The sequence below is a fragment of the Anabrus simplex genome, chromosome 2, assembly GCF_040414725.1.
Source record: "Anabrus simplex isolate iqAnaSimp1 chromosome 2, ASM4041472v1, whole genome shotgun sequence".
NCBI lineage: Eukaryota > Metazoa > Arthropoda > Insecta > Orthoptera > Tettigoniidae > Anabrus > Anabrus simplex.
The window spans coordinates 962,058,583-962,082,179 of record NC_090266.1 but is presented as its reverse complement, the minus strand read 5'-3'; the positions used below and the strand labels follow the sequence as shown (position 1 = coordinate 962,082,179).

Genomic DNA, 23,597 nt, shown 5'->3' with positions numbered 1-23,597 from the left:
AAGGCAGACCCTCCGATAAGGGTGGGCGGCATCTGCCATGTGTAGGTAACTGCGTGTTATTGTGATGGAGGATAGTGTTATTTGTGGTGTGTGAGTTGCAGGGATGTTGGGGACAGCACAGTCACCCAGCCCCCGGGCCATTGAAATTAACCAATGCAGGTTAAAATCCCCGACCGGGCCGGGAATCGAACCCGGGACCCTCTGAACCGAAGGCCAGTACGCTGACCAATCAGCCAACGAGTCGGACATTGTTGAAATGAAATGTCCGCATGAACATGCAAATTGATGATTATTAAGCAGTTTAAGTGAATGTAAGACGTCGCCAGTAATTTCATTCTCAAGAAGTGATCGTGTGTGAAAGAAGTTTGGGAACACCTGTTGTAGGCTATGAAGGAGAATTCACGCTAAGTTTCTACTTACTGTGCTGTATACTATGGACAAGAATAAATGCTAAGTTTCCTACAGTATGTACTGTTCTTCCCGAAATTGAATCAGCTGGTACAAAATATCGCCGGCACCGCGGTGTAGGGGTAGTATGCCTGCCTCTTACCCGGAAGCCCCGAATTCGATTCCCGGCCAGGTCAGGGATTTTTTACCTGGATCTGAAGGCTGGTTCGAGATCCACTCAGCCTAAGTGATTACAAGTGTGGAGCTATCTGACGGTGAGATGACGGCGCTGGTTCGTCGTGCTGACCACTCGACACATCGTAATCTGCAGGCCTTCGGGCTGAGCAGCGGTCGCTTGGTAGGCCATGGCCCTTCGGGGCTGTTGCGCCATGGGGTTTGGTACGAAATATCGCTCAGTTACAGCAAGGTAATGCACACTTACAAGTCGCAAATATTGTCGAACGTAAATCTGCTTAGTGTGGTTGATTAGGCAGTCGTATCAAGCAAAGTAATGTAGTCGGATCCCGACGCTGTCGGTCGGTGTTTAAGTAATATGCAAATTCTCTACCAATAGTGTACCTAGTCTTTTATAAATGATATCAAAGAATTTGGAAATGTATCGAACGTTTCCGTTGATAAATTATTCCAGTCCCTAATTTCTCTTCCTATAAATGAATATTTGTCCCAATTTATCCCCTTGAACTCCAACTTTATCTTAATATTGTGATCTATCCTATATTTAAAAGTTCCACTAATGCTCATTTGTCTACTAATGTCATTCCACGCCATCTCTTCCTTGATAGCTCGGAACGTACCGATTATTCGAGCAGCACGCCTCCTTACTCCCAGGTCTTCCCTGCCTGAAGTGTGGATCATTTTCGTAACGCTACTCTTCTGTCGGAAATCACCTAGAACAAATCGTGCTGCTTTCCTTTGGAGGTTTTTTTTCAGTTCTCGTATTGCTGATCCCATACACTGGAACAATACCCTAATTTGGGTCATATGAGAGACTTACACGGCTTCTCTCCAACCTTACTACAACCCCTTAACACCCTCACAATCATACGAAGAGATCAGTAACTTTTTATTTACAACCTCGTTAATGTAATTTCCCCAATAAAGGACTTTCGTTACATTAACACCTAGGTAGTTACAACAATCCCCGTGAGGTATTTTCACACCATCGACACAGTAATTTAAACTGAGAGGACTTTTCCTCGCAGTGAAACGTACAACCTGACTTTTCATCCCATTTGCCATCATACCATTGCCTTCCCCCTATCTCACAACATTGTCGCGATCTGTTTGCAGTCGCTCACGATCTTACTGTATACAGTATGTATAACAGCGAGTGGATCGGCCGGTCGTGTTTACACGCAGCGGCTTTGAAGCAAAGCTTTGCATTCAGAAGGCGCTGTCCTGAGTGGTTTTCTGTGGTTTCACGTGTTCATTTCCAGGCAAATGCTGGGACAGTTCCTATTCAAGCGTAACAGCCACCTCCCTACCCAATTTCATTCACCATTAATTCATTTAATCTTCATTAACTCAACTGTTGTTGGCGTCATGAAGGGCATTCGGCCGTAAAAACATGCAATATAAATTCATCTCACCTCATCCCCTACCCCGTATTAAAGGAATGGAACTAAGGGGTAAACATACAAGAAAACAACATTCCACAGAAATCCTTATCTGTGATTCCGTTTCTTTACTCATATCAGTTATACCAGGTGGATCACCCTGCCCCTACCAATATTGTTTTGTGCAAACCTCAGTTTCACATATATCCTGAGAACATATGTCCTTCCGGTACGCATCCTACGGATATCTTTGTATTTACGGCCTACACAAAAATAGGAAGCTGTTATGCCATACTATTATTAAACAATAGAAACGGCGACTGCGCTCCCTAAATGATCTGATACGTAAGTGAAACGTCTGTGAAACACGCTGTGGACATTGCGACCGTCTTCAAACTGTCACATGAACTGTAATTTAAACGCATTGTGCTGCGCCGCAGTATAGGGTAGATGGTAAAAGCAAGCCGAACTCTACAGCGCACCAGTCTTACATGTGATAGGTTCGAGTCCGGGGCAGGGAAGCTCTTTTATTTTTTACTAGCGAATGTACCCGTGCTGCGCTACGGTATTCTACATTGTATTCGAATATCGAAGTAAATAGTGTACATGCAGTAAATAAGATTGCTTTAAAATTGCATGTCTCTTAGCGTTATCCGAGAAAGAGGATGGGGAGGTCCCCGTACGTTGTTTCCAATGTAAAGTGTTTGTTACGGATTTGTGATATAACGGCAGGCTCACTTGCCTGCTGCCATTCACAATCGAGTTGGGAAGTTTACATTATAATTGCAGGCCCCATTGCCTACTACGCGGACAGAATCGATTTGGGGAGTTTTCGTTAAAATGGCAGCCCCCTTTCCTACTTCCAGACAGATTACAGTTGAGGAGTTTCTATTATAATGGTAGGCAATTACCCTACTATCACTCGAAATTGAGTTGTGCAGTTATCATTATAATGCCAGGCCCATTTTCCTACTGCCAGCCAGCTTACTGCCAGTCACACCAAGATGGTGAGTTTCCATCAAAATAGCAGGCAACTATGCCTAATGCCAGTCACATTTTAGATGAGGACATTTCTTTATAATGACGGGCACCCTTGCCTACTGCCAAACACAATCGGGTAGGGGAGTTTTAAACAAAACTGCATACTCACTTGCCTTCTGCAAGTCAAATCGAGAAGGGAACTATTCATTACAATTGTAGGCCTTCCTTACTAATGACAGTTACACAGGAGTTGGAGAAGGAACCCTTTCCTACTGCCAGTCAAAGTCGGTGTGGGGAGTACTGATTACAATAGCAGACCCACCCTTTCTCTATCGCTAAAATCGACATCAGTGAATATATATAGATCGACATACGAAAGTATATGCGTGTTTACAATATTGAAGACCTTCATTTACAGATTAACTGCTACTAAACGTACGTCATATCGACAAAGGATTATACCATAAGACACGCCGGATTTAGTGTCCTAAATGGCTGGTCCTATGATATGTCATCTATTCTTGGGTCAGGTTGAGTTAGAAACGTGGAACAGGGTAAAGGTTTTGTAAGATTATCTCACATTACATTACTTTTCGGATAATTATGTGACAGCTACTTACATAGCATTTGGCTCACATATGGCTACTGGGTGGGCAAATTTTCGTGAAGAGTTTGATGATTCTGTATTTCATATAAGTAATTGAAAGTATGAATTATGCATGTGAAAATTCCAAATTGACTTAACATCGATTAATAGAGAAAAATCAAACGTAAAAGGGATACAGATACGGCAAAAATTCATAAGACCAAGGTTGTAGATCATTCCAAATTGAACGGAGATTGTTCAGTCCGTTATGTGATAGGAATTTCCGAAGGTCTGCACCATCATTAAAATTGCCTGCATATTTCGATATTCTTCGGGGATAAAAAGTGAAAAATTTAATGATCTAGGATGTTTTCCGTTCGTTACAGGCTAAAACGTATAATTTTGTCAAATTTCAATTATCTTCTTTTTCTTATGGCAGATTATGCCGCAATGTGGATTTTGGGCGAGGCGGGTAAAAATTAGGACTTTCAGGAAACTAAACCAAAAATTATGGAGATGGTCATTATTACCCCTTAAACGGAAAGCTGTACGAAAATTTCGCCAAAATAGTCAGTGTAGAGGCACACAGTCGTTACGATTTGATTTATATAGATAAGGAATCTGCTCCATGTAAAACACCTTTTGGGCTATGTCCGCTGGACTTAACCTGCAAAAGTGACCATTCATGATATCTCCCTTATTAATCCTCCTGACGAAAAAATGCACATGGAAAAAAAAAGGTTTAGAGGTGGAATTCCATCACGTTTGGTCGATTTCCAGTCAGGTTGGTTTTGTTCTGTATATATTGTGGAAGAGTAAGATCACCATTTCGGTTCCCTATAAACCGCCAGTCCATTCCAGAACATGAAATGTTATTTACGTTTAAAACCTACCTTTGGACAGGTGGATGCTAAATATAAATTTTGGTTCGAATGTCTTCAGTAGTTTTCAAGCTTTACACGCACCCGCTCGTGAGTTAAGTCTCCCTTATTAATCCTCGTATCGAAATGATGCACATGAGAAGAAAGGTGTAGAAATTAATTTCTGCCAAGGTAGGTAGATTTCCATTAAGTTTGGTTGTGTATATTTTGTGGAAGTGCAAAATCACTGTTTCGGTTTCGTATAAACCCCCAGTCAGTTCAGGGATTTAGAAACAATATTTGCCCCAAAACCTATCAAGGACAGGTGTATTCTAAATATGAGTCTTGGTGGAAATACATCCAGTAGTTTGTAGCACTCGCGTACATACGGCGTAATTAAGAAAGAAAATAATACAGTTAAGAAAGTTGAAAGTAATAGAAAATGGATTATAACTGAGGACAGCCGGATAACGACAAATATGTAAATGCCAAGTGAATGTATTGGAAAATCAAATGTCCTCCATAAATTATGCTAGTGTGAGTTATGGATATAATAAAGCGATAACAGAGAAGAAATTTAGGTCCAGTGATTCTTAGGTAAACAAATAATAAGATGATGACTAATTGTGTTATTACTTAATCTATTCGAGGGCTGTTATAACATCCAACGATATTCCGCCAATATCCCGCAGATAGGCCGATTGACGCCTCTCTTGCCTTCTACCCAAGGAACAACCACGAATTTAAGAGCATGATGAGGAAAATGGCAATACGTTACTTCCCTGCTGGCATGCAGTCAGAGACGTTGCCATGGTAACCTGTAGGTTCGTTGTCGGTCTGTCGGTCACTCAATGCAGAGCATGATACCAGCGGAAAATTGTAAATTTCTCCGTCATGTGAAGAGTAAGGTAAATTATGAACATAACGAAAGTTGTTTATAATGAAGAGACGTTTCACGTACGGTAAACGAAGTTTACAGAAAATCAATAGTATAAGAGAAAATGGAGGAAAACCATTCTGGTTTTCCTATAAACCCCCGTGTATTCAAAGATTTTAAAATGATATGCATATCGAAACCTTCCCTGGGATGAGTATACTCTAAATATGAAGTTTGGTTGAGATCTATCCAGCCGTTTCGACGTGATGGTGGAACAGACAAACAAACAAACAGACACGAAACGTTGACCTAAAACGGATAAATATCTGAAAAATTGGCAAAACAAAAGAAATTACAGACAGCGGACCCCCTACAATTTTATATAGATTTGTTTAGTTTTTAAAGTCGTTTAATGTACGTGAATATCCTCTTTTATGCACATTTTCAGTGAATGGAAGTGTATGTGGCCGATTTCTCATCGGTATATATAGTGGGGAGGAACCTAACTGCACTAACAATGGTTAGTCACGTCAGCAAGTGCTCGAAGTGATGACCTGCTTGGTTTATGCATATCTGGACACACCGCTGAATGGATATTCTAGTGCGCTGTAGCATAGCTAGTGTTATTGATCTGCGGGTTTCGGCGATGACTTGTCGAAGGCGCTCAGGATTTTCTCGTTCCTGTTGAATCTAGTGACCTGGGTGGCCAAGAGACAGGTCCTGCACTTAGTACCCATTTTCTTGGATGTGTCTCATTCAGATTGTTACGGGCGGCTAACGTCCAATGTGGTGGACTCCCATGCTGTGGAAACCACGTCGTTAAACGTTCTCGAAGTGGCCCCTCCTTCAGCAGAAGTGGGAGTTTATGCCATAGAAAGGGCAGGTAGCGTGCGCCTCAGAGGAATACGGTCCAATAAGGCGATTACCCAAGATTTCACACCATATATTAACTCCCCACTGCATTCCTTATGCTGCCTGTCGCACCTACTGGGGATTGTCAGCATTCTAATAGTTTATGTTGTGGCGGTTGACGGTACCAGTATTGTGGAATCCGATTCATCCGAGAGAACAGGATTTTCGACAGGAATGCTGCATCATTTTCCAGATTTCCTAACAGCCACTGACAGAACTTCATTTGTGCTGCAAAATACCGCCCGTGGAGCTCCTGGTTTAGATGTAGATGGTAGGGATGATATTTATGCGCATGCAGTATTCATTGCACTGAAGCCTGAAGCCTGGGTGATGTTCACCTGTTGTGCAGTTGCTCGTGTGTGGGATATTGCTACCTGTGTCCAAAACAGCCTCCTCATTCTCACCAGTCGTTACGGTCTTTTCTCGGATAGGGTTTGAAGTAGACCCAGTTGTTCGTGAACGTCTTTTAACACTGCGGAGAGTCTACATTCGGATGTCGCCTATACGGATTCTCTCTTGTTTCCCCGTAGATCAGGAGCATGTCGGCGTATTCGCTTGTGGAATACATGACGAATGACTGCAGCAACTTCATTCCAACTGTGTAGCAGTGCAGTCTGCGCAGCGCACGAAGACAGTAATAGCAGTCTTTTGCTGCTTTAGTATCCGACTCGTTGACTGAATGGTCAGCGTACTGGCCTTAGGTTCAGAGGGTCCCGGGTTCGATTCCCGGCCAGGTCGGGGATTTTAACCTTCATTGGTTAATTCCAGTGCCCCGGGGGCTGGATGTTTGTGCTGTCCCAAACATCCCTGCAACTCGCACATCACATATAACACTATCCTCCTCCACAATAACACGCAGTTACCTACACATGGCAGATGCCGCCCACCCTCATCGGAGGGTCTGCCTTACAAGATCTTCACTCGGCTAGAAGTAGCCGCACGAAATTATTATATACTACTTGCGTGTGGAACACACTGGCCTGTGTTTAAGCACTGAAGCTTCGTATCGATGTAGAAGTCTTTGTTCGATGTAGGATTTTAACCATCAACCTTGCATTCCGTTAATTGGTAGGCTAGCGTTTGACCACGAGGGCTACGCCACAGCTGTGAGTGAGACTTGTATTAAGAATGCCTTAGAGTACGTTACCCCTCCAGTTCGCTGTTTCATACAAGCTCCAAGTCACTATATCGAAGTTTTAAACGTTAATTTCGGGTTCGTCTATACCCGGTCACATGGCACGACATCTTAACATAGCTGTATGTTAAACCTACGTACGATAAATTATTGAAAAGATGGCATAGTTTTCGAACGGTTTATAGTCGCATGGCGGAAGCAATAATGCTCCTCGGAATCTCAGAATTGTTTGCAGGATGTGCTTACAGTGCATTAGCACCATGTGGGATGCTAACAGAGAAGTATCGATCTCACGACGATCTCGCACGTTTGTTGGGCTGTCTTGCAGGACCCCAGTCTTAATCATTATAGGATCAGATAATGCTTCACCTACGCTAATTCTCTGAGATATATTTTCTAGAAATTAGCCAAACATTCAACCACTCTTTTTGTCTAGTCCAGCAGCCTTCATTTTCGTCTGCAGCCTCCCATGATGTACTGTACCGGGAAAAAGTTGTTGGGCAAGAGCATGGGAAGGATCTCAGGTTGTGTACGGTTGCTATGGGAGCAGGTACAGAGAAGGATGATTTCGCAAGGCGAATAATAGATGGTAATTAAAATTTTTGACAATATTTATTAATAATCTCAAACAAATCACCCTGCTTCTCATTCATCAAAAATTAAATCTTCAGTTGACTTCTTCAGAATGAAATTAAATGGCTGAAATATATACGCTGTTATGATTGAAACAAATAGAGTCTTTGTCCTATACATCCACTCGATGTTAATAATGTTCAGAATAAATACCGCCTTTCAAAGATCTCAATACACCCTACAGTTCATCTAAGATTTGACACATAGACTCAAATTAAAAATAACACTTTGGTCATAGACATTCATTCAACCACTTTGTCAATTGGCCTAGATTTTTAGAATGCAAAGAAAATTAAATTAATCACTCTTGGTGCAAACCTAAAATCTGTCTAAAATTATTAAATATAATATTAACTTGCACTTGTTTTAGCAATCTTATAGTTCCAAATAAATAGTTTCAATAACTTGCTGAAGAAATCCTACAGCTCATCTAAATAAATTAAACAAGATTTTTAAATTGTGCACTTGTTGTAGAACAAGCCCTACTGTTCAGTTAGGTTGTTGTGAGATGACTTCATATTACACAAACTTCGAAAAGAACACCCTAAAGTTCATTTAAAAATGGATCTCCAGTTATGCTTACTTTGGAGAGAAACCTAAAGTCCATTTAAATATGACCTAAAGTCTCGTTAAATGACCTACAATTTCTACAAGTAGTAGGATTAGAATTCACACGATCAAAAATTATTTTGTTAGACGAGACACTTTTCGTTTAATAAACGTAGCACTGTTGAATATCGAGATTGATTGAGTGTCTTATTAAAAAGTCATTTATTGTCTAAGCGTAATTACTCACTCAAGAAATTGTAAAATGGCTCCGGTAAAGAAGTATAGAACTGGAAATAATAATAATAATAATAATAATGCATTGAAAGTTACATGTATTCAGGACACCATTTTGAATATTATTAGGTCCAGAAATGTCAGTGATTTTGTGGTTAAAATTGGTAATAATTGCACATATGAAGTATGAGGATGTATTCATGATAGCCATCTCATAATAGCCATCTTTGTTTCCAGAGATGTTATGGAATAGACTGGTTACTTTGACTTTGGAAAGCATGGAAGCGTGGAAGTTACAATGCAAAGCATGGATGTTGCAACATAAAGCATGGACGTTACAATGCAAAGATATTATTCTCATGACATAGCGTGGCCCGGATTTTGCAAAGATAGGTTACAGCTACTAAATTATATTTTTTTCTTGCCGTGCGGGCAGTATGCGCCGCGGCGATAGTTAAGAGCCTCTCGAAGGGAGTGTGGCCCCCAAAGGGGGCCACTGTTGTCATGACAGAGCTCGGCCTGGATTTTGCAAAGATAGGTTACAGCTAATGACGTAAACTGAACTGAATTCTCTACAAACTGAAGGTAAGTCTCTTATTCCTTGGAATTGTATCTTCCATGCTTCGTTGAATTGCACAGTGCTTTCATTGTATGAGCAGTCTGTTCCTTAATGTCTTTGCTTTCAACATGGCGTCAATAAAAAATTAGTTGTGTGTATGTATATGACATATTATGGCCACCATAATGATTAATTCCCTTCAAAACCTCGTTTCCGGGAGTGAAAGTATTTAAAATGGAGTCCTGAACACATGTGAGTAATTTTCAATGTATTATTATTATTATTATTATTATTATTATTATTATTATTATTATTATTATTATTATTATTATTATTTTCAGTTCCCTACTTCTTTACCACTGCCTGTGAAATACACGTATATCACCTGTGTTCTGCTCATAAGAATAGATGAAGTACGGCTCTGCAGCTTGATGACTGGAACTCAGCACCAGCAGCGTACTACGTTCCATCCCACGAAGACACCACGTTTTAATCCCTCGAAGATACCACGATTAATCCCTCGCTGGATAGCATGAATAATCCCTTGAAGACACCAAGTAGTGTGAGATTACGACACTTCGCCAAGATTTCCGGTGTTTTAAAAAGAAATGTAGAAACACGGGAGGCACTATACAGCAAGTCGTAGCACTGTTAATTATCATTAATGAGTTGCATTTCACACTGAAATAAGTTTGAGTGCACGGTTTGTACTCGCACTTTTATAATATGGCATTGAATACGTGACTTGAACTAGCACAGTCTGTCACAGTTCGAACTACACGTCAAGTTACCGTGGCAATACAATGAGAACACTTCTGAAGTCGAAAGCACAGTCTTTCACTACACAGTTTGTATGACATGAAATTAGACACTAGCACAGTTTGTAATGTCTACAAACGATGTCGTGAATTCAGTATTAGAATGACTATCACAGCAATGAACACAACTTCTACACCACTCTAAAAACCTAATATTCACTGCTTAAGTGGATTCTATGAGTGAGTTTTCATAATAGGGGTTCATATGACCTAATATCACCATAAAACGTCCTTAATGTTCAATCCTTTTCTCGCGACACTGATCGAATGTTCAAGAAAATACGTGAAAATTAGCTACACTCAGTCCTATTAATCATTAAATATTTGAGTGGAAAAATAGTTCACAATCGTAATTATGTACGAGAAATATGTCTCAAAACTCATGAAATTGTCACTAGTTGAAAGTTTAATTTATCACGCACAATGTCCTAGTATGCTTGTCACCGTAAGTAATCACGACAGAGTTCAAATATATGATGAATTAACGAAGTCCATAATACTGTCGAATGGCAAATTAAACACTGCTATTCTCAGTTCTACCTAAATACACGGTTAATATCACGAGATCACTTGTTCAAGAAATTCGCAAGTCTTAAGGCCACCACACACAGAAAGCTAAGCTAAGCTACGCTACACTATGCTACGCTAAGCAGTGCCAAGCTGTGGTGTGTTATGACACGAATAAAAAGCTAAGCTAAACTATGCTAGGCAGCACTATTATTGTCTCGCTGTTGTAAATAATCAATTGTTCTCTCTGCACTACTGCTCGGTGGCATGACTTTTTTTTTTTTTCGAAGGGGTTCGACTGGCTGAGACTGTGTAGGTGTGGAAGCGGACGGAACAGATGATAGTAAATCATTTCGTGTGGCTATTTCTAGCCGAGTGCAGCCCTTGTAAGGAAGACCCTCAGACGAGGGTGGGCGGCATCTGCCATGTGTAGGTAACTGCGTGTCATTGTGGTGGTGGATAGTGTTATGTGTGGTGTGTGAATTGCAGGGATGTTGGGAACAGCACATACACCCAGTCTCCGGGCCAATGGAATTAACCAATGAGGGTTAAAATCCCCAACCCGGCCGGGAATCGAACCCGCGACGCTCTGAACCGAAGGCCAGTACGCTGACCATTCAGCCAACGAGTCGGACGGAACAGATGATGAATCAGATATATGTGATAAGGAGTGTAGGTCATCACATTCCGGACTCTCGCAGACATCTGGGTGGCTACTTCAGTTATCTCTTGACGTCGATATGTTTCCTGCCTGTCAATGTTTGAATGTGTGCTGTAAGGAAAATGAAGCTATTAATACACATCCAAACTATATTATGAAATGACACACGGAGATCTGTTTATGGAGAATGAGCACATTGAACTGTCCTAGTCCTTGTGCTTCACACGCAATTATTCATGTTGTTCATTTTTTAGTGGAATGTTTATAATGTCTTAGCTGCAAAACAACAAATCGAAACGTTCTTATTTGCTCATAACTGGAATGAATTACATGCGTTTTAAATTATAATATATTCAACATATAAATTCACTTATAATTTTATCAATTTTTAATATTTTAAAAATATTTTAAATACCGGTATTAGTCATACTGCATGCGTTTAAATAACAGCTCACCTTCTTGTAGAAATATAAGGCAGAAGGAATTCCATTTGTTTATGAAATCTCCACTTCTTCATTTTTTCCCTTCCTGTCCACTTTTACTCTCTTTTTGTCTCATCAGTGCCTCCCTAAAACAGTCCCTCAGTCTTTTTCATAAGTTATTAAGTCATTTACCTAAAACAATATATGCTATTATTTTACCTTTCACGTTCTTAGTAACTGTTGATATATTTAAGAATATTTAAGAATATTTAAGAATATGGCATACAGTCGCAGAACAGGCGCTTCAACTGTATCTTCTAAATTTTAAATAATGTGCGTAAAGCCATGTGAAAAAGTATTCTTCTCAAACAATTAGAACTATCAAAATTGTCATTGTATAGCTAATTTATAAATGGTAGCCTGCTTACAATCAATTTGAAGTACTGAACTTATTTCCTGCCAACAGTTTTCCTTTCTTATCAAGTCTCTGTAGTAATTTGATGACGTATCATAAAGCCCAGGATATCATTTCACCTCATCAATTAGTCGTTCTTCTTTTGGCCCGTTGTCCATTGTATTAACATATCGAAGTGCTACCAGAAGAGACTCACACGACACAACTAAACACACACGAGAGCCCACCAGACCAACTGCTCAGAAATGAAAAGCGCATGCGCCAGACCAGCTACAGCCAAGAAAATCGCCTGCCTAGCGATCTGTCAAGCTTAGCTTAGCTTAGCTTGGCATAGTATAGCTTAACATAGCGGCCTGTGTGTGTCATCGTACTTAAATGCATTTGGAGCGATATTTTTCACAACACCGCGTAGCTTAGCTTAGCTTAGCTTAGCTTAGCCTAGCTTTCTGTGTGTGGTGGCCTTTATACGACGAAACTCAGTTTGATCGAACTTTATAATATTCCACACGTCCACGACGCGGTTGAAGTTTTCCACTTATTCCGATCTCGCACAAATTCAAAGTCTTAGAATACGACTTACTCGTACCTCGCGACGAAGCAGCATGACCTTCAGTCATGATCGAGTTGTAGATTTCAACTAGCTAACCCCTCGAGTAGTTGACCTATTTATATTCTTCTGGAAGCGAGCTCACTGGGTCAAGCGACAGAGGAGTGGTTACGTATCCCAAATTTCTACTTGTCATATCTTCTAAACTAATGGATGGATTGATCTCAAATTTTTATCAATGTACATTTGAAATATAGGCTACACGTTGGTGTTTGTCTCATTTGTATCTGTCAAGCCATTTAGAAGTTACAAAAATAATTTCTGGACGTTTCTATGGGGAGGTGAGATATATGTGGCGCTGACGTCACTTGACCTTGTTCCCCTCTCTCGCTGTCTCCCTCAGACTTGCACGGAGCAGTAGAGACAAGAACATTCCCTCGTACGGCTGTATCCGCTATTACAACTCAGCCGTTTTTTCATTATTAAAGATTTTATACAACTGATATGCCAGGGCCTATTCCTTCCTGGTACACTACGCTATCAAGTGCCTTGGATAAGTCATCAGTGATACAGACCATTTGACCGAGCTCGATAGCTGCAGTCGCTTAAGTGCGGCCAGTATCCAGTATTCGGGAGGTAGTGGGTTCGAACCCCACTGTCGACAGCCCTGAAGATGCTTTTCCGTGGTTTCCCATTTTCACACCAAGCAAATGCCGTACCTTAATTAAGGCCACGGACGCTTCCTTCCCATTCCAAGCCCTTTTCTGTCTCATCGTCGCCATAAGACCTATCTGTGTCGGTGCGACGTAAAGCAACTTGCAAAAGAAAAAAAAAAGCCCCAGACCATTTGATCTCCTCAACCTAAAATATCTGTTATATCTTGCTGGAATCCGACAAGTTGAGCCTCACTAAAATAACCTTTACCGGGCGAGTTGGCCGTGCGCGTAGAGGCGCGCGGCTGTGAGCTTGCATCCGGGAGATAGTAGGTTCGAATCCCACTATCGGCAGCCCTGAAGATGGTTTCCCGTGGTTTCCCATTTTCACACCAGGCAAATGCTGGGGCTGTACCTTAATTAAGGCCACGGCCGCTTCCTTCCAACTCCTAGACCTTTCCTATCCCATCGTCGCCATAAGACCTATCTGTGTCGGTGCGACGTAAAGCCCCTAGCAAAAAAAAAAAAAAATAATAACCTTTCCGAAACACGAACTGCCTTCTATCAAACCAGTTGGTAATTTCGCAAATGTGTCTAGTATGATAAAAAAAGAACGCTTTCTCAGAACTTACAAGCAATACATGTCAAGTTGAGTGTCCTCTAATAGTCTGCTTAATAACTATTTCCTTTGTACGCTGGACTTACTGTAGCAACTCTCCATTAATGTGATGTAGCTTCTTCATGCAAACAGGAATCTCATAAACGTCTTTCATAACTGTGGAAAGTCTGCATTCGGATGTCGTCTGTCCGGATTCTCTATTGTTTCATACTTTTCGAACGGTTTATAGTCGCATGGCGGAAACAATAATGCTCCTCGGAATCTCAGAATTCTTTGCAGGATGTGCTTACAGTGCATTAGCACCGTATGGGATGCTAGCAGAGAAATATCTATCTCACGACGATTTCGCACGTTTGTTGGGCTGCCTTACGGAACCAGTAATCGGATTACTTACAACGATTACATTCTGCGGAATGTTTACTTGTGATCGTTACTCTTTACAAAAAGTAATATTTACTTGTAATTTACTTCTTGAAATAAAATTGTAATCGTTACTTCCCAGTAATTGATATATACTCGTACATCGCATAGAAGCAGAAATGTGGGGAAAATAAATTATGATATAGATTTTTCGGCTCTACTACAGCAGAACCAGTAGCTTCACCAGTGCTGGACCTTACTCATCCTAACGATATTATTAAAAGTAAACAGCTATTCCTTCAAGTGCCCCTACAGGGCGTCTCTTCAGTAAATGCAAATATATATACTTCCCGCCAAGGAGGTCAAGGCTTAGTAATGAGAATTTTAAAAACTTGGTAATTAATTTGTACGTACATATCTTAAAAATATAAAAAGTAGGTAAAAAGCAGATTTATACCCAAAAGAACACTTCGACAATCTGAATACGATAGTAACATGCTGAGCCAGGAAAGACAAGATGGCGTTTTGTGAACAGGAATTATGAGAGACTGGTTACAAAAGCAAATTCATGCAATACTTTCTCAGTTATTGCTGACGAGACAGCTGCCATATCTGGAACCGAACAAGACTTTGTATAGCTTATGTATCGCGTTGGTAATAATAATAATAATAATAATAATAATAATAATAATAATAATAATAATAATAATAATAATAATAATAATCATATGGCCTCAGCTACAGTGTTGGCAAGTCAGAGCTGTTTGACAGTATAGTCGTAACATCATATTAGGCAAGTGATTATGCTGAGTTGTCGTAATTTTTATTTTTGCAGTGAACACCAACAATATTTTTTGTCACTCTCTGTCACACTTTTTTTGTTTTCTTTTCCAAATGTTCCCCTTTTCTCACTCCATTTGAATGTTACATTCATCATTCTATTTTTTTTGGCTTTAACAATGACAGTTGGTACCTCTTGAACCTGTGGGGACATTTCAGTAAATGTTAATCTTTTACATTTACTTAGAAAATTCAATATGTATCTTCTCCCTCCCCCTCTTATTTATTTTCTTTGGTTTAGTCCCTGTCTGGTAACATTCAGTCATCCTATGCCATTTCCATTCAGACATTTAAATGATATTACTTCCATCTGTTACAGAAAGGTACAAAAGCTCCCCAAGCAGCTGGCAAGATTCACACAGATTTCGAAAAAGGTTTCATCATGGCTGAGGTGATGAAATATGACGACTTTAAAGAAGAAGGGTCAGAAAGCGGAGTAAAGGTAACTTATTATTTGATGCATGGATTTTGTATTTATAAGACACTTGGTCATAAAAATATGTCACACTCTATGCTGAGGACTGATAATTTTGTTTTGCCCCTTAAAGTAACGATCACCACCGACACCATTGTCATGGTCATTCAATCAGCCACTGCTGATCTGCATTTAGTGCTGTCTCCCAAATTTCCTATCAGTTATTGACCTAGCCTTTTCTTAAATGATTTTATTAAAGAGGTTGGAAAATGATCTATTATCTCCCTTGGTAAATTATTCAACTCTGTAATTCCTGTTCCTACACACAAATATTTGTCCCAACTTGTCCTGTTGAATTCCAACTTTATGTTCATATAATGATTTTGCCTACTTTTAAAACTTCACTTCTAATGTCATTGTACATCATAGGCGGGCACAATTCGGCTCGGCGAGTAGCGCTCCAGCTCAGGTAAGTAAAGGAGCAGAGTATGCATTCTGAAGCTGCTCGCACGGCATGCATTTACGGGAAGGGTCATGTATCTGGACTGATTTAAACATTTTACCATTTGTACTGTAATTAATGTCTAGTTCTATTCAATGCATTAGATTATGGTGACCGAGCTCGATAGCTGCAGTCGCTTAAGTGCGGCCAGTATCCAGTAATCGGGAGATAGTGGGTTCGAGCCCCACTGTCGGCAGCCCTGAAGATGGTTTTCCGTGGTTTCCCATTTTCACACCAGGCAAATGCCGGGGCTGCACCTTAATTAAGGCCACGGCCGCTTCCTTCCACTCCCTAGGCACTTCCTATCCCATCGTCGCCATAAGACATATCTGTGTCGGTGCGACGTAAAGAAAATAGCAAAAAAAAAAAAAAAGATTATGGTGAGGAAACAAAAAATAATTTATTCTGTATACAAATGCCTTGTGCTGGGTAAATATGTTTAATTATATTAATTTCATTAAGTTATGCATGGGAAAAAAATTAATAAGCTTAGCTGAAAATAGCTGGAAAGGGCCCTTCCCAGGCAATGTTGGCAGTGGCGCACTTTGTGGCTAGGAAGTCCTCCCCCACCAGGGTGAGAGGAAAGACTTCCCCAACTAGGGCTGGAACCCTCCTACCAACACCCAGAACATATTGTGACAAGATCATAACCTTAATTTTTGTTATTATATATTTTTAAATGTTATAATTATTCCTACAACATTGTCTTTGGTATACATATGTTTTAATTATCACATAATTTGTTTAATTTTTATTTGGTTGAAGATGGTCACTAAGTGGCTGAAACTAGTCCCAAGACTTATGTAATATAATTTACTTGATATAATATTGTATTGTATTGAACCGAAGATGACTGGCAAACAATCTGCCGGGTCTCCTCCAGACAGTACAGAAATGGCAGGCAAGAACGACAGGTGCCGACACCCTCCTGCTCGATCGCATTCTGGGGAACCTAGTTCTCCCAGGAAGAAGACCCACCTTTCCCGATCAGACAGCTCTCCATCCATGGAGTATTCAGTCGCTGTGCCTCTCTCATCTGAGGAGAAAATGGTAGCTGAACAACTCATAATCATGGATGATGACGATGGCAGTAACTCCAGAAAATGGCAGATAAAGGGACGAAAGAAGGACAAACAATTGTCCTGATTTTGTTGTATTACTCATCCACACAATGGCACTGTTTCAGTGGAAATGCAACAGTTATACATGTTGCATAGCTGAGTTACCTAAGTTGATATCTGTCACTGCTGCCACCATAGTTTGTCTACAGGAATCTTGTTTGAGACTTGGACATGACACGACTGTGAGAGGATTTTGTCTGTACTCCAAGAACCGAGTAGCTGTTGGTGGCTGGGGGGAGTTTGTACCCTAGTCCGTTCCAACATTTTCAGTGGAAATGTGCCGCTAGTAACTCAGATTGACACAGTTGCAGTTAGCGTTCCATTGCCTGTAATGACAATGGTGTGCAACATGTAAATTTCACTGGACTAAAATTGTAATGTACATGAACTCCAAGATTCAGTCACTCGGTTACCTCCTCCTTTCCTCATGCTGGGAGACGTGAATGCCCGCAACATCGTCCTACACAAGGGGGAGGCTTATTGAGGGATTGATCGATCTTTCTATGCTCAACACAGGGAAACCTACTCACTTCAGTAGTGCTCATGGCACATTCTCCAACCTGGATGTCACCTTGTGCAGCCTTGCACTAGTTACAGTGGCAAGTACATGATGACCTCTGTGATAGTGACCATTTCCTGATATTTCTAACACTCTTGGACCAATGACAGCCTGAAGTACCGAAGCGCTGGTTACTTCTGCGGGCAAATTGGCCAGAGTTTTCAAAACACACAGTGATGGCTGATGAGGTGCTGGGGTCTGTTGGCGATCACGTTTCTTCAATTACACTTGGCATTTTGGCTGCTACAGAGGAAACAATACCTTCATTGTCTGGTATCCCTCGCCGGAAACAAGTCCCGTGGTGGGCTGATGAAATTGCAGCGGCCATACGTGATCGCTGATGAGTTCTAAGCATTATCGTCGGAATCCTAGAATGGCCAACCATATTGTGTTTAAGCGCCTCCGCGCTAAAGTCCGTTTCTTGATTCGAGAGTGTAAGAAAGTCACTTGGGAAAAGTATGTGTCTTCCATGACAGCACATATCCCGTCATCACAAGTTGTGGACCAAACAACGCTGTATTGTCATAGTCCAGAACTCTCCCTCAATCCTGTGAATCTCCGTTAATGGAGATATAGTTATGATCTCTTCAGTCATTACAGATCAGATCACATCACATCACATCACTGGGAGATATGACCCTGCATTTCTGCCTATCAAGTGTCAGACAGGGGCCCATTACCTTTCATTTGCCTCTAGTGCTTCACATTCCTGTAATGTGCCCTGTATGGAGTGGGAATTGCGGAGTGCACTTGTGCTGTGCAGGGACATAGCTCCTGGGCCTGACAAAATACATAGTTATATGCTTAAATATTTGAGTGACCAATGTCTGAGAGATATCCTCACTGTGTTTAACAGAATATGGAGTGAGGGTGAGTTTCCTTCTCACTGGCATGTGGGAATTGTAATACCAGTACCAAAACCAGGTAATGATCCAAAACTTCTGGTTAGTAATAGGCCAGTAAGCCTTACAAATGGCCTCTGTAAGCTATTTTGAAGGATGGTGAACTGATGACTTGTGAGGGCTTTGGAGGGAAGGGGTCTCCTGTGTAACTACCAGTGTGGTTTTTGCTTTCTTCGGTCTGCCACCAATCATCTGGTTAGACTGGAGAGTGCCATTCAGGACACCTTTCTCCAGAAGGACAACCTAGTCACCGTGTTTTTTGACCTGGAAAAAGCTTATGACATTACCTGGGGGTATGACATAATCTCCACACTACACAGTGTGGATTTTGGGGTAATTTACCTACTTTTATTGAGAACTTCATGTCCTTTGGGCTCTTTTGAGCCCAAGTATGGAATGCTTTTACTCAGCATTATGTTCAAGAAAATGGAGTAACACAGGGATCTGTACTGAGTGCCAAGCTGTTTGCAATCGCCATCAATGGCATAGTTGCCACTTCTGGGACCGCAGTCATTCAGTCGCTGTATGTAGACAATTTAGCTCTGCATTACAGTTCCAGAAGGATTGCATTTGCTGAGAGACAGCTTCAATAAGGTATTAACCAAGACAACAGATGGGCCCTACAGCATGGTTTTCGATTCTCAGAGGTGAAAACCTCAGTTATATACTTCTGTAGACATTAGGATTATGCATCCTGAACCAGAGCTCCGCTTGGAAAACACTGTCTTACCAGTGGTAGACAGCTCCAGGTTCTTGGGTCTCCATTTGATAACCAACTAACGTGGCAGTCCCACATCCATCAGTTGAATGTTACCTGCATGAAGAGACTTCATACGTTTTTCTTAGCAGCACGTAGCACATCCTGGGGGTCTGACCATGTGGTGCTGTTACATTTCTACGCAGCTATGATTCTGTCCAGAATAGACTATGATAGTGCGGCTTATGGTTCAGCTCCAAGATCTACACTGAAATTTTAGATAGTATTCACCATAGTGGAGTTAGGCTGGCTACCGGAGCTTTCTATTCTAGCCCCATTACCAGCCTACTTGCCGAATCAGGAGTTCCATCTTTATGAATAAGACGGCAGCAGATACTCCTCACATACACTGCCAAAATTCGTGAAATGTCACAACATCCAGAGTATCAATGCATCTTTAGTACCCGATACCCCCAGAGGTACCAAAATCGACTGAATGCCAAATGGCCGGTGGGGATTTGAATTGATAACTTGTGTCATGAGTTAGATGTGCCTACCGGCAGTTGTCTTAAGCAGACCCATAATAAAGTACCTCTGGATATATGGCTAGGTCTACTCTGTGAACCGAACGTAAACACGTGTGCCTCTATTCATCGGGGTTATTTCCAGAACTTCGTTCACCAGTATCCTGCCGATGATATTAGCACAAAGATTTTGCCCCAGTGTGTGTAGGATGTATACTGCCAAGCTTTTTGCAATCTTAAAAGCTCTGCAGTGTATTGACATCTTTTTCCCACAACACCCACTGGTGCGGCAGATTTAGGACTTTATAGCCGTGATGCTGGCACCAGAATCACCTTTACGTGGCTCCCAAGCCACGTTGGGATTGCAGAAAATGAACTTGTGGATGAAGCTGCAAAAGAAGCAGCACGTTTACCACCTACAGCTATGAACGTACCTGCTACGGATATGTAATCTCAGCAACATCGTTCTATCTTGGCGTCCTGGGAATCGGAGTGGCTAGCTATCCAAACTCCCAACAAGCTGAGAGCAATTAAGAAGACAACTGCCATGTGGCAGTCCCTTTTCCGGCCTTCACGGAGAGAGGCCGTAGTTTCATGTAGGGTGAGGATAGGTCATAGAAGATCTATGCACTCTTACCTCCTGAATAGGGAAGACCCCCAGTATGTTCTTGTGGTGTTGATTTCACCATGGCCCACGTCCTCACAGAGTGTGCCGATCTCTCTGGCCTAAGGCGGAACCTCAGTCTGCAGGAAACACTCAAACCCATACTAGCGGATGACTGGAATATTGCTGATCTCCTCATTCGGTTTATGAGTGAGAGTGGACTAATTAACAGGTTCTAAATTTCAAGTTTTCAGTGTCCTCCTTGACTTAAGTTCTCTTTTTTTTAAGTCCTCCGTGGAATAAATTGTTTTAAATTTATTTTCGTTTTTGTTTCCACTTAATTTGTTCAGATAGGATGGTTAACTAATTATACTTCCTCTTAAAACAAAAATCACCGAGCTCGATAGCTGCAGTCGCTTAAGTGCGGCCAATATCCAGTAATCAGGAGATAGTGGGTTCGAGCCCCACTGTCGGCAGCCCTGAAGATGGATTTCCATGGTTTCCCATTTTCACACGAGGCAAATGCCAGGGCTGTACCTTAAGGCCACGGCCGCTTCCTTCCACTTCCTAGGCCTGTCCTATCCCATCATCGCCATAAGACATATCTGTGTCGGTGCGACGTAAAGCAAATAGCAAAAAAAAAAAAAAAAATCACCATCACCACCTCTCTGTTTTATGTGAAAATGACTCAGTTGAGCTTCATAGTTTTAGAATTATTGTGAGAAAACCTGGGGTTTTATTTTATGACTAATATACATGATGTAGCCTTGAGTGCAAATGCTGCCAAGGTCAGTTTGTTCATATTTGTTGAATATATATATATATATATCCATGATCCTTTCAATATGGATTTACCATTTTCCTCTATCCTTTGTATTCTAATTGTCAATTGAGGTTGTGAATATTCATACCGTTTCTGAAAGCTTTCCTATACATGCTTAATTCACGGCATAATGCCTGTTTCTAGGGTTTGAGGAGCCTTCAGTAAACCTAATGTTTTGTTCTGTAAAATGTGAAATGTTGAAGTTGGTCAGTGCCAGTGTGTATGATTTCAGGATTTCTGCCCCACTATACTTTGCAAAATACCTGTTACAAATTATTGTAAGTTTTTATTTCCACAAACACTGTGATGTATGCAAGCAACTTCTCAGGAATATTTTCATAGTTTTCAACTCTGGGGCAATAGGATAATCAACATGGCAGTTGAAAAAAGTACTGTAATTTTGGTTGATTTTATTGCTTTGATGAACCTTGACTGATATTGCATTATTTGAAATAACTTCTGATAGAATGCATTCTTCTTTGTTGTTTTATACCAGTGTATGTAATGGATAGCTTGTTCATTGTGTGTTTTCTGTCATTATGAATCAGGAGACCTATTAACTCCCACGTGTTATTTCCCATTTTAACCTTGTGGTAGCTGTGTGTTATACTTGTTTCCAATTAATAGAAACGTCCAACAATTGTATGTAATGTATGTATGTAATGTATGTATGTATGTATGTATGTATGAGTACTCTGTGCAAAGGCTGGTTTCATCCTCGACAGCTTCATCATCAGCTGTTACAGATGGCCTAGGTGTCACTGAATGGGTATATGAGGGAAATGAAGAGTGAGGTAGTTCCAAATTGTAACATACTGATAGACAGTTGAAACAACATTGCTTTTTATTATTTATCATCACTAATCAACGCTAGTAGAGGCATTTGTATCCATATGATTAAATCTACTCTGCAATGGAACTGGGAAACTGCACTTTCATAGATTGAGGTTAGAATCCCAGTTCTGTTGCTGGCTGTCCTGAATGTGATTTAGCCTCAGAATGTTCCACTCTCATTGCCTGAAAAAGGATTTAATTGTACTGATTATTAGTTTTCAGACTACCCCAGTTATTCTGTAGAAGCAAGTAATTACTTTGCCATAAGCACACAGTGGCAATGACCAAATATATCCCAAGTCCCGAAAAGAACAGTAACATCACATGGATCCCAAGTCACTATACAAATATGAGATCAACATGCAGTACCTGACCTGTAAATCATCTGTACAGGTAGCAAGGCTGAGCGGCTGAAACGGTAGAAGCTTCTGAGCCCAAGTTGGTGGATTTGATCTTGAATCAGTCGTTGGTATTAGATTGTGCTCGTATAAATCAGTGTCTTGTCAGTAGATTCACTGGAAAAGTTATTAGAGACGACGATGTCATCATCTCTGTTTGCCACTCCTCACCTCAGCTCCATGGTTATAAGGAGCTACTTTGTTTTAATTTTTCCACATTTGTACCCTAAAGCTAACATTGTTGAAGGTGTAACTATAATTCAAATAGATTTTCTTTTCAATTTTTCTAATACTCTATGAAATTGTTTGCAGGCTGCTGGGAAGTACAGACAACAAGGACGTAATTATGTTGTGGAAGATGGTGATATTATATTCTTCAAGTTCAATGCTGGAGCAGGTCTGAAGGATGCTAAGAAGAAATGATGGCACGCACTGCTGCTGGTGTTGTTGGTACATCTGTACCTCAATTTGTTCCTCTTCACCTATTGCAGCGGCTCACTCATTGAGCAACCACACTGAAGCCTTCTCTTTTCCTTTTATAATTTATTGACATGGAAACCATGCAGTTTTCTTTTTTATTGTTTTCAGGGCATAGATCTCTAAATATTGTTGTTAATCGATCAAAAATCTCATGTACTGGGCAAGTTATGAGAGAAATTACATACAGAATTGCCTGATATTATATATCAATATATATTTGTAATGAAGAATTTGATTGAGTGTACCGTAGAGTCAAAAGGTGATTATCATGGTGATGTTTAGACCTATTATATTTCTGAAATGTTGGAGAGCTTCACCTACAGCTAAGTAATACAACAGAAGCGTTTACATATAAAAGGCAACCATATTGCATATTTGATTGCCGTTTGTTCTGTCCTGCTTGGAAGAGGACTTTGCAATGCAGTGAAGTGTGAATTATTGAAGTCATTCAATTAAAGTATGAGGTATATCCAAAATTGGCTTCTAAAAAATGTGTGTGTTCTTGATCTTCAGTAATGAGAAATGACTGCTATGTAGGATGAGAGTATTATATTCTGCCCTATTTACTCTTAAGCATGTGTTTTTAATAATATAAAGTTCTGAAAA

General features: G+C 40.7%; 1 protein-coding gene across 2 annotated transcripts in view; it reads left to right on the top strand.

The window, feature by feature from the left end:
- LOC136864578 (obg-like ATPase 1) overlaps positions 1-23,195 on the top strand; it is a 481,779-nt gene extending 458,584 nt beyond the window's left edge. For both annotated transcript variants that reach the window (XM_067141760.2, XM_067141761.2), the window contains 2 exons: positions 15,452-15,574; positions 22,824-23,195. In XM_067141760.2, coding sequence (XP_066997861.1) covers positions 15,452-15,574; positions 22,824-22,934 — 234 coding nt within the window. In that variant the 3' untranslated portion in view covers positions 22,935-23,195. The remainder of the gene's footprint in view (positions 1-15,451; positions 15,575-22,823) is intronic.
- Positions 23,196-23,597: the final 402 nt, after the last annotated feature.